A 13,856-nucleotide genomic window follows, 5' to 3' on the forward strand; every position below is an offset into this window, starting at 1 on the left:
GAGTATGATTTTTTCTATCAGACAATATCTTTTCTATACTCTAATTATTACATTTTTATTATTATTATGATTATTATTACATTTTTATTATTATTATTATTATTATTATTATTACATTTTTATTATTATTATTATGACATTTTATTATTATTATTATTATTATTATTATTATTATTATTATTATTATTACATTATTATTATTTTTATTATTATTATTATTATTATTATTATTATTACATTTTTATTATTATTATTATTATTATTACATTATTATTATTATTGTTACATTATTTTTATTATTATTATTACATTTTTATTATTATTATAACTATTATTACATTATTATTATTATTATTACATTATTATTATTATTATTATTACATTAATATTATTATTATTACTACAATATTATTATTATTATTACATTATTATTAATATTATTACTACATTATTATTATTATTATTATTATTATTATTACATTAATATTATTATTATTACTACAATATTATTATTATTATTACATTATTATTAATATTATTACTACATTATTATTATTACATTCTTCTTCTTCTTCTTCTTATTATTATTATTATTATTATTATTACATTTTTATTATTATTATTATTATTATTATTATTATTATTATTATTACATTATTATTATTATTATTATTATTACATTTTTATTATTAATATTATTATTATTATTATTATTATTATTATTATTATTATTATTATTACATTATTATTATTATTATTATTATTATTATTATTATTACATTATTATTATTACATTCTTATTATTATTATTATTATTATTATTATTATTATTACATTTTTATTATTATTATTATTACTACATTATTATTATTACATTCTTATTCTTCTTCTTCTTATTATTATTATTACATTATTATTATTATTATTATTATTACATTAATATTATTATTATTATTACATTATTTATTATTATTATTATTATTATTATTATTACTACATTATTATTATTATTATTATTATTATTATTATTATTACATTATTATTATTACTACATTATTATTATTATTATTATTATTACATTATTATTAATAATATTATTACTACATTATTATTATTACATTCTTATTATTATTATTATTATTACATTTTTATTATTATTATTATTATTATTATTACTACTACATTATTATTATTATTATTATTATTATTATTACATTTTTATTATTATTGTTACATTATTATTATTATTATTGTTATTATTACATTTTTATTATTATTATTACTATTATTACATTATTATTATTATTATTATTATTATTATTATTACATTATTATTATTATTATTATTACTACATTATTATTATTATTATTATTATTATTATTATTATTATTATTACATTATTATTATTATTATTATTATTATTACATTTTTATTATTATTATTATTATTATTATTATTATTACTACATTTTTATTATTATTATTACATTATTATTATTATTGTTACATTATTTTTATTATTATTATTACATTTTTATTATTATTATAACTATTATTACATTATTATTATTATTATTACATTATTATTATTATTATTATTACATTAATATTATTATTATTACTACAATATTATTATTATTATTACATTATTATTAATATTATTACTACATTATTATTATTATTATTATTATTATTATTATTACATTAATATTATTATTATTACTACAATATTATTATTATTATTACATTATTATTAATATTATTACTACATTATTATTATTACATTCTTCTTCTTCTTCTTCTTATTATTATTATTATTATTATTACATTTTTATTATTATTATTATTATTATTATTATTATTATTATTATTATTATTACATTATTATTATTATTATTATTATTATTACATTTTTATTATTAATATTATTATTATTATTATTATTATTATTATTATTATTATTATTATTATTACATTATTATTATTACATTCTTATTATTATTATTATTATTATTATTATTACATTTTTATTATTATTATTATTACTACATTATTATTATTACATTCTTATTCTTCTTCTTCTTATTATTATTATTACATTATTATTATTATTATTATTATTACATTAATATTATTATTATTATTACATTATTTATTATTATTATTATTATTATTATTATTACTACATTATTATTATTATTATTATTATTATTACATTATTATTATTATTACTACATTATTATTATTATTATTATTATTACATTATTATTAATAATATTATTACTACATTATTATTATTACATTCTTATTATTATTATTATTATTACATTTTTATTATTATTATTATTATTATTATTACTACTACATTATTATTATTATTATTATTATTATTATTACATTTTTATTATTATTGTTACATTATTATTATTATTATTGTTATTATTACATTTTTATTATTATTATTACTATTATTACATTATTATTATTATTATTATTATTATTATTATTACATTATTATTATTATTATTATTATTACTACATTATTATTATTATTATTATTATTATTATTATTATTATTATTACATTATTATTATTATTATTATTATTACTACATTATTATTATTATTTTTATTATTATTATTACTATTATTACATTATTATTATTATTATTAATATTATTACATTATTTATATTATTATTATTATTACTACATTATTATTATTATTATTATTATTATTATTATTATTATTACATTATTATTAATATTATTATTATTACATTAATATTATTATTATTATTATTATTATTATTATTATTACATTCTTATTAATATTATTACTACATTATTATTATTATTATTATTATTATTATTATTATTATATTAATATTATTATTATTATTATTATTATTATTATTATTATTATTATATAATTTATTATTATTATTATTATTACTACATTATTATTATTATTATTATTACTACATTATTATTATTATTATTATTAATATTATTATTATTAATATTATTACTACGTTATTATTATTACATTCTTCTTATTATTATTCTTACATTATTATTATTAATATTATTACTACATTATTATTATTACATTCTTCTTCTTCTTCTTCTTCTTATTATTATTATTATTACACTATTATTATTATTACTACATTATTATTACATTAATATTATTATTAAATTATGATTATTATTATTATTATTATTATTATTATTACATTATTATTATTATTATTATTATTATTATTATTATTATTACTACATTATTATTACATTAATATTATTATTAAATTATTATTATTATTATTATTATTATTACATTATTATTATTATTATTATTACATTATTATTATTATTACTACATTATTATTTTTATTATTATTATTATTATTACATTATTATTATTATTATTATTATTATTATTATATTTTATAAGGGATTATTTTATGATGATTGTTATGATGATGTTAATGTGACATGTTTCTGTCCGATATTACATGTTCATGCATACTGCCACTATAAATTAAAGTTATTTTTTGAAGGATTTGACATGTGGCCCTTCACTTGGTTTGCAAAACTTGATGTGGCCCTCGGGTCTAAGAAGTTTGCCCACCACTGTCATAACCTCATTCACATCATCCTGGATGCGTCACATCATCCTGGAGAGCGCGAAGTGAAGATGAGGGTTACCTGAATCAGTGGAGGGGCGGGGCGGGGCGGGGCACGGACGCGTTGGAGGGGGAGGGAGGAGGTGCAAGCTGAGAGGGGCACCTCAGCCAATGAGGGCAGAGGGGCAGTAGCTCTAGCCACCAGGCCACCCCCTGTGCACGACCCTGGTTACAATAATTATTAACTTATCTTTGCGCTTAGCCAAAACACGTTACCTGAGAACAATAGATTCAAATGACCGAAGTCAGTGAATATGTCATCAGATATAGACAACAAGATGAGTTAAATATCACGTTTAACAAATATAGTGAGGTTAGATCCAGCGGTAGATCCTTGATGAACAGTCCGACGAGCACAGCTTACATCTGGCTAGATAATATGCTGCAGCGCATGCCAGAGTGTGTGTGTGTGGTCACGTGATGTGCGTTTTCAGTTGTGTGGTGTAGACGGAGAGTTGTTCAGAAATGCTGGGTGAATCGCTAGTGTGGACGCGGATCGTTTTCATTCTAAAATGCCGTTTTAAAACTAAAAGGTAATAGTGTATACGGGGCCCAAGACGCAAGACATGTTTGGCATGATTTTTTGCTTTTTCAGATCAGCACAACCCTAATTTGCACATATTGCGCTTTGTTGTTTAAATAATAAATCAGTTTGCGGCACTTTGTGGACTCATTGGTGTTCTGGTCGTGGTGGAAATTCATTTTATTTATCTTATATTCATTTTATATACTCATTTGTTCTAATAATAAAGGTCGGTTCTTTTAATCTTCCATGAATGTGCTGTTTAAGTTAGCCCAAGTGTGACCACTTTAACATCTGTTTATCACCAGACACGATCTGGATAAGTACATGGTGATTTTAACAAACTACATGTAAGGCTGAAATGTAAATGGTCAAAATGAAGTTTGTAGGTATTGCAAACTAGATAAAAAGAGAGCGCACTCTGTTTCTGCGTCTCACTCTCTGCAGAAACTGCTGTTGATGTATGATCGTGTGACCTTCTCTGCAAAGAATAAAACTTTAAAAGACACTTTGGGTAAGAATTTGCCTTATTGACCACTGAGAGAGCCTCCTTAAAGAAAAATGCCACTACACAGTCTAGAAAGCAGGTGTGTTGAGGCGCATTGTTGGCGCGCTGCTATTTTGAGGAACTAAAATAGACTGCCAAATTGACCACCTGCTGTGTGCCTTAAACACTTGCACATTGCTTAAAACACGCAGGATGTATAGCAATACAGAAATATCTTTACAGCATACTTCTAAAAAAGTGAACTTAAGGCAATTGGTTTACTTGCTTTAAGCAACTAATCACTTTTTACAGTTTCAAGAGTTCACACTTAGCTGATGATTGATTATAAAGCTTGTTTGGCATGCTGTGCCGTAAGAGAGCCCTGAGCTCATAAGATCCTCGAGCCCGGGGCTCCCTTCTGTTGCAGGGCGAGAGGGGAGTTTGAGCTCAGGTAGATCTCGAGAACTCCCCTGCAGATAGTAGCTAATGAACAGATAGTGATTGCTCTTAAGAGATAACTACTTACTAGGAGAATGTCTAAGGTGCCGATTTAGATTAGTCAATTAACTTAAGTTGCATGTTTTTGGACGGTGGGAGGAAACCGGGAGACCCGGTGAAAACCCACGTGAGCACGGTGAGAACGTGTAAACTCCACACAGATACGTCGGCTGGCTTGGTAAGGACTAAAACCAGTGACGTTCTTGCTGTGAGGCAACAGTGATAACCACTGGGCCAACATGTCACCCATCTAGGAATAGAGAAGGAGTAGGGGTGGAAGGGGAGATTCTTCAAAATGAAGATGGCTGTCATATGAAACGTAGGGTATTTATGGCTTAGGAATCGTCTGATTGGTGAATCACAAATTTAATGATGCGAGACTGGCCTTAAGCAATCATAAGCACATGATCCTCTCGAAATTAGTTCATAATTAAACTTTACGTAGTGCACTGTAGAAAATGCTGGGTTTCACACAATTAACTTGCGTTGGGACAACATGAGGCAATTGAGTTAACTTATTAGGTTTTTTACAAATTTAAGTTGACTGAACATAAAATAATTAAGTTGTCCCCCAAAAAAACTGAAAAATTGTGTCGTTTCAGCTTATTTTATATACATAGTTTAAACAAATAGCAAACGTAATTTATGTGAGTGTGAGAATTGGTACATTTTGTCTGAAGTGCCCTCATCATAACACTAAGCCTGTACATCACTATAATAAAAATATAATCCAAAAAGAGAGTACACTATCCACCCCAGCTCATAATGCACCAAATTTCAGTTGTTTTCCTGATGCAATTCCCCATCTTTCTTCCTTCTTGACGTGTCCTTAAGAACACATCTTTATAACAGGCATGTGTTTAATCCTGTTTGAGTGCCAGAAACGCTCTTAAAGACTTCACCATCACTAAAAGCGAGATGCAGAGCGACTCGGAGCTTACTTTGAGATTTAAAAACCCTTTTTAGCAGCGTTTTCTTCTTTCACTTCACACATTTGCAGAGCCTCTGAGCGCTTACATCTGACAAACAGAAGCCACGCAGGTTTGCATCAAATTGCAGTGCTGGTCAAGTATGTGTGTGTGTGTGCGCATGTGTGTGTGTGTGTGTGTGTGTGTGTGTGTGTTTATGCTCGCTAAAAAGAGCAGAAGAGCCAAACACTGTTCTGGTGCGGAGGAGGATTCAGCGCTTGTTATTACTGTCATTATTGTTAAAGACACACACACACACACTCTCACACACACTGACCTGCTTTAACACACTATCCTGTGTTTAGGTCACAAACTAAACGCAAAAATGCATCTGTCTGGCTACTTCTTAAGGCTGCTTGAGTGTTTTGGATGATTGCTAAAGTGGTTTTAAAATCATGGAAATCTGAAAGTATAATCCAATAAGATAAAGAAGTATACATTGAGCAATATTTTACTTGAAATTTGTCAATAAAACTCAGTTTATTGCATTTAGTTAGTGGTGATATTTTGTCCCTCACTTGTTGATACTGTGTTTACTTATGTGTTTTACTCAGAATTAATGTTACTCTCCTTTCTCTTGGCTGACCATCTTTAAGACTGTAACAATAATTTTTTGGTATAATTATTTATCTGGGGTTTTCACCTGTAATTGATAGGCCAGTAGAGAGTATAAACAGGAAAGTGTGAGGAGCAGAGAGGGGGGAAGATTATTAGAGGAGACCATAGGACCTCGAGGCGGGAACTGAACACCGTACGGCTGTATGCACTGTGCATACATACCATGTGAGGGCGCGAATCAATGCCGCTCAGGGGCGTCGCTAGACCCAATTTACTGGTGCCCCAGTAAAAATCCCCAGTGCCCCAGTAAATGCTTTGAGATATGATTTACTTCATATGAAAAGTGTATTTATTAAGACGTTATTCTCTATGTGCAACCAAACCAACGCTGGTGAAAGCATTGTAGGTTAAACAAAAAGCAAACTGACGCATCTCCGCATGTGTGCAGAAAACCACCTGCGGGCCTCCCACACTGCTCCTGCGGGACCCTGACGTGCTGCTCTTCTCCCGGTGTGAGTCCTGGTTGTTTACATGCACGACGAAAAACGTACTTGCAGCTCTTGTCGCTCATGTGTTGTGAAACTGGCGCAACAGCCTTTTATGCGGAGGTGACGGCACGCAGTCAGTTTTACAAGTCAACAAAACTAAAGTTTAAATAATATGACGTGGTCTTACTAAGCATGCCAACTGATAGATTTTAATGTACAAAGTAAAAAGATTTTTTTGTTTAAAGTAAAAAGAAGGGATGACGAGTCAGGGAGGTAAAGACTTAATAAACCTAATTCTCTGCCATGTGTCAAGTCTAAGACAACAGATAATTCTATAACACATCTTTTTTTTTGTATTCTATAGAACTGTCTATAGAATTTCATTCAAATGAAATTAATATTCATGTAAAAGATTTCCTAAATGATCTTAGAGTCACTCCAATTGTGTCTTTACGCTGTTTTCCAGTTACAATTAGGATTAATTTCTGTTATTTATTTAGAATACTAATTGTAAAAACAACAATACTTTATTTATTTAGAATAGTTTTGTATTAAAAAAAAATAAAATAAAAATATATATATATTTTTTTTTTTTTTTTGAGGGAGGGGGTGTGCCCCAGTAGAGTTTTATTTTTATTGCTGCTTATTTATTTATTTATTTATTTATTACATAATATGAATGAATTATTAAACAGTATACACTACAATATATTGATAAAGCAAGAAAGAATGAGAACAAATAAAGGTGTGCGTTTGTGTGTTTTAAAGTGTGTATGGACTTGCATGGTGGGAGATGGGTAAAAAAATCTAGTGGCTTTAGTTTTGCTGGTGGTTTTTCCACACACTAAAAATTACAATTCAGATAGCTATTGTTTAAAACAAGGTTCAAAATGAGTAAACGCTCTTTAAAACAGATAAACTTAATTGAGACATTTGCTAAAAGACCTAAAACTAATGAGACAAATACTAATCCTCCACACTGGGTGGAGACGGCAGTCTCATCAGCACCCGAGCAGGGGAAACAGTCTCTTTCATCAGACAGATCAGATCCAGCTGCTGCGCAGCCTCCTCGCATGGAACGGTTACCATTCAAGATGTTTTAAACTATTTTATTTTTTAACTAGACTTAAGTGTATAAGTCTGTTTAAACACACACCCGAATCCCAAAGTGTGCAGCACTTTAGCTCCTCTTTAAATGGCGTGTACTGAAGCTGATCTGAGGTCAGTTTATCATACAGAGTGTGTCCATCAGCGCTTATTCATCTTCCACCAGTCAAGAACATCCATTCCATTTTCCATGACAGCGGTTTCAATGTAGCAAGTGACCTCTTCATTTTCTCTGTCAGCTTGCTGTACATTTTCCCACTCCGCAAAATTCACTCTTATTGACTTCTCTGTCATTATTTGGTTTGCAGAGATGGGTTTTAATGTTGTAACAAACGATTTGATTACTTTCTTGCGATGATTAATTTCCTTTTTACCTTTTACCACGTTATAAAAAAACATAAACACTTGTTTGAGGTCATAGAACACATTTTACCTGCAGTTTTTCCCAATCTGTTTGTAAAAATAAAAAAAGAAAAGAAAAGAAAGCTCTGTTTGCACGATTTGATTAATAACAATCGCATTCCAAATACTTTAGAAATAATATTATAAAATACTCCTTCATTGTTTATTGTTTTAGTAAATATCTCAAACCTTTTTCTCAGATTGGCCTTTGTAAAATTTAAGCTCAAAATGGCTTAAAACTGTTTAATTCATTTATATTATACTGTATATTCCTAAATCATTATAGCTTTTGTTTGTTTTATATTGGTTAATTTAATGTTTGTATTATATCCGATATTTGTATATCTTTAAACGATTTCGATATCGCTTAGGCTATTTTATTTAGATCTATGAAATTGTGTTGAGCCTACAAAAGCGGACACGTAATTTGTAAAGTTGTATGTCTTTCTGTTATATTGATATGGGAATACAAATATGTATACATTATTTCCAAAATAAAGAAACAAAGAAAGAAACCCAGCCGATCGCGGTATCAACGGAGCTGAATCTACGAGCGCTCTTTTACCCGGTCTCTCACACACAAATACATGCATCTAAACACGCATGTTTCATGCACAAACACGCCTTTTTAAATGTGACAAAAACTATGGACAACTGAAAGTCAATGGAAAAGCGGTTGTTCCTTGCGCCACCTGGTGGCTATTCAGTAAAGCACAAAATATTTTTTATTTTATATGCAAAGGCGGCTTTTGCTGCTGCAGTACTACATGTGACTGCGCGTGACAAACTGCAGCACTGAAGAAACACGCGTTCTCAGTAGCCACATCTGTACATGCATTCACTGATTCAGTGGTTGCATATGAAGGGCGAGGATCGACGCACAGCTTTAATGAAAAGAAAGTGAATGCAGACATATTTACATATATTATAAAATTTAAATATATTGTCAAATATATTATAGCATCAAGATTAAAAATATGGGAGAAATACGGGAAAATACTTAATGATAGGATGATAGTGGGAGAGAATGATAAAATACGGGAGAATCCCGTCAAAAACATGAGGATTGACATGGTTATTGTGAACAGGAAGTGTATGTCGAATAAACAGTTTTGCCAGGGAATGCAAAACATCTTTATGAGGGAACGCAAAAACTTATAAAATATATATTTTCCTATCACCCAGTTTTATTTTATTCCACCCATTTTTTCCGCCCACCATCACGTCCCTTCCAGGTCTTCAAAGAATTCAATGTGACAACATTAATTTTAATTCAGCAAGTTACTTTATAAAAACTAAAAAGTAACTCACAATGTTTAAGTAGCTCACTTCATTTTTAAAGTAATGCATTACTTTACTTGTTAATTTGAAAAGTCCTAATATTACGTAATGCGTTACATCCCAACACTGTTCATCACAGCTGAAGAAACTCGCTAAGGGAGAGATGTAATATAACGGTGGCAGAGAGGACGGGTGTCTAAAAACAGCGCAGTGCCGGGTGAGAATATTGCCTGGGTTGAGCTGGAGATGCTCAAACAGCTTGAGTGTGGGTGGACAGTGAAAGTAGGGCAGAGATGCTCTGTGCTTGATAATAATGAAACGCACTCCAGGGGCAGCGCAAACAAAAGCACTTCAGCATGCAACCAAATCAATGGCTGCTGGGCGAACGACTTACACAAGGTCCGAAAAACAGACGCACTGGAAAATAACCTGGCAAAACGGTGGATGATGGCGTTGTTTTCCATTAACAGAGATGCAGCATGATTTTCAGTGTGTGTGTTTTTGATATAACTCTAAATTCGGCTTTGTTTCCAAGGCTATATGGTAAACTGAATGGGTCTGATTAGAGTTTTTCTGAGCAAAAAAGATTATTGTAGACTATTGTATATATATTTTAATGACTTAACGGAGACACAATCACTGTAAAAAGTTTGACTTGGTTAAACTTCACCAGTTGCCTTGAAAACGTTCTGAGGTGAACTATCTGCTGCTGCTTTCAGTATATGGCAGTAAATGTCATGTAAAATGCTATTCAAACTCTCATTATTAGCATTTAACACTGAAATAGAAGTTGTTTCTAAAATATAAACCAGGTATTTGTTAGAACAAAAACTACTTTTAATATGGGAAATATTCCTTCTATCGTGTGCCGCTGCTTTTATTTAGATCACAATTTAAATCAGCCTTACATCAGCCTTTAGGCTCGATAGTCAGGCTCCTGTTGGTGTCATCAATCTGGCAACATGCGCTTGCATTTGTTTTGAACCAGGCATGCAATATCTAGTTCAACCACTAGGTGTAGAACTTACATACTGCACCTTTAAATATAAATATTATTGTTCTAAACTTGCTTGACGAGAGTTTCTGCTACTGTATGCAATCTATTGTTACACTGTATGACACTTTACTTTCACTGTAAAACGCTTCACCTGGTACAACTTATAAACTCTAGTTCCCCAGCTGATTGAAAATGTGAGTCAACTCAACTTAGAGAAATTCTGTTTCAACCTAAGATGTTGAGTTTTAGTTATATATATCGTTATATACAAGTCAAAACAAAGACTGTGTGTGTGTGTGTGGTTTCAGATCAAAATACCCCACAAATAATGGTTTAAAACTCTTTGAGACTGCCCCTTTAGGCTTTGATCGTAATTGTGGCATTTTGGTGACTGTCGCTTTAAATTCAAATGAGATTGTGCTCTTTTTACAAGAGGGCGGAGCTACAAATGGCTATGTGTCGGCATAGCGGCAGATCCAAAACAATACTAAAATCCTATGCTAATGAGGGAGAGATCCTTACGAGTAGGCGGGGCTTTCTCTCTGATGACACGTACAACGGGAGAGTGTCAATCAAAGTGTTTCTGCAGACTGTTTTTATCAAGTGTGATTATAAACAATAAAATTGATACATCTTTATTATTATAAGCTGCTTATATTCTTATACACTAACCACATGACTGTGTTTAAACCCCTTAGAAAAGTGACTTTTGCATAATAGGTGCCCTTTAAAAAATTCACTCACCGGCCACTTTATTAGGTTGGACCCGCTTTTGCCTTCTGAACTGCCTTAATCCTCCGTGGTGTAGATTCAACAAGGTACTGGAAATATTCCTCAGAGATTTTGCTCCATATTGACATGATAGCGTCACGCAGTTACTGCAGATTTGTCGGCTGCACATCCATGATGCCAATCTCCCGTTCAACCACACCCCAAAGGTGCTCATTGGATTGAGCTCTGGTGACTGTGTAGGCCATGTGAGTTCAGTGAACTCAACGTCATATTAAAGAAACCAGTCTGAGATGATTCACGCTTTATGACATGGTGTGTTATCCTGCTGGAAGTAGCCACCAGAAGATGAGTACACTGTGGTCATAAAGGGATGGACATGGTCAGCAACAATACTCAAGTAGGCTGTGGTGTTGACACGCTGCTCATTTGGTGCTAATGGACCCAAAGTGTGCCAAGAAAATATCCCCCACACCATTACACCACCACCACCAGCCTGAACCGTTGACACAAGGCAGGATGGATCCATGCTTTCATGTTGAAAACGCCAAACGTCAACCATCCTACCATCTGAATGTGGCAGCAGAAATCGAGACTCATCAGACCAGGCAACGTTTCTCCAATCTTCTATTGTCTAATTTTGGTGAGCCTGTGTGAATTGTAGCCTCAGTTTCCTGTTCTTAGCTGACAGGAGTGACTCCTGGTGTGGTCTTCTGCTGCTGTAGCCTATCTGCCTCAAGGTTGGACATGTTGTGTGTTCAGAGATGCTCTTCTGCAGACCTCGGTTGTAACGAGTGGTTATTTGAGTTACTGTTGCCTTTTTATCAGCTTGAACCAGTCTGGCCATTCTCCTCTGACATCAACAAGGCATTTGTGTCCACAGAACTGCAGCTCACTGGATATTTTCTCATTTTCTGACCATTCTCTGTAAACCCTAGAGATGATTGTGCGTGAAAATCCCAGTAGATCAGCAGTTTCTGAAATACTCAGAGCATCCCGTCTAGCACCAACAACCATGCCACATTCAAAATCACTTAAATCACCTTTCTTCCCCATTCTGATGCTCGCTTTGAACTGCAGCAGATCGTCTTGACCATGTCTACAGGCCTAAATGCATTGAGTTGCTGCCATGTGATTGGCAGATTAGAAATTTTGCGTTAATGAGCAGTTGGACGGATGTACCTAATAAAGTGGCCGGTGAGTTATTTTAAACTGTAATAATATTCCAAAATAATTGTATCTGCATTTTTACTTTAAAATGCAGCATTTGTGAGCATAAAGGACTCAAAGACCCTAAACGTTTGCACTAATTACATTACATCCTGTATGATACAAACCAAAATGTACTGATTTAGTTCTGACTCAATATGCTAGTTACAGAAAGCAGATTTATGCGGCATCCACATGAATCTGACTGTTGTGGGTCACATCTGATGAGTCAAACACAGAAGAAAAAAAGCTCATCTGCATACCGCACAGCTGTCTCGCAGGGCATCAAACTTGCGTTGGATTTCATCCCGATGGGCCTTGAAAAAAAAGAGAGACAAAATGAGAGTGAGAATTGCCATGTTTGCAAGAAGTGCACACTCTGGCAGAAGTGCTGCGTGGAGGTCTCTGCAGTAAAGTGCAATTCGCTGTGAGATGAACTGGAGTGCCGTGACAGGCGTGATGTCATGCATGAGGATGAAACCGTGTTAGAAATGTATGCACAGCGCAGAGGAGCGTGGGTAGATGTTTACAGCACTGTGAAGATGAGCAGCACAATGAAAAAAACGTCCACAGAGGGATTTATACAGAAACACATGATTATTGGTTTTGATTTAAGGACGCGAGTGGAGAATGACACAGAATAAATCGACAGATGCCTGCTCCTCCAGATACTTGCTAAGCTATAAATGACTTGAATTACAGCCAGGCAACCCTTTTTAAGTTACTAATGGCATCATATTGTATGCATGCATTTTTTAATTAACAACAAACAAACAACTGATCATCTGTATGCATTTCAAAGCCTGCACTGAAAATGTAACGCTTTTCTTACTTAGGTTTTGTCTCTGATATCTAAAAATGTTTCAATCAAGAAGCATTTTTAGACAAGCCAAAAGTATAGTCTTGTTTTAAGAAATAATAC

The 13,856-nt window shown here is 30.9% G+C and overlaps 1 protein-coding gene across 7 annotated transcripts in view; it reads right to left on the minus strand.

The window, feature by feature from the left end:
* The window catches only part of LOC130233889 (citron Rho-interacting kinase), a 139,179-nt gene that overhangs the window by 50,242 nt on the left and 75,081 nt on the right, over positions 1-13,856 (minus strand). For all 7 annotated transcript variants that reach the window (XM_056464141.1, XM_056464139.1, XM_056464137.1 and 4 more), the window contains exon 15: positions 13,198-13,251. In XM_056464141.1, coding sequence (XP_056320116.1) covers positions 13,198-13,251 — 54 coding nt within the window. The remainder of the gene's footprint in view (positions 1-13,197; positions 13,252-13,856) is intronic.

The sequence above is a fragment of the Danio aesculapii genome, chromosome 8 (genome assembly GCF_903798145.1).
Source record: "Danio aesculapii chromosome 8, fDanAes4.1, whole genome shotgun sequence".
Taxonomy (NCBI): Eukaryota; Metazoa; Chordata; class Actinopteri; order Cypriniformes; family Danionidae; genus Danio; species Danio aesculapii.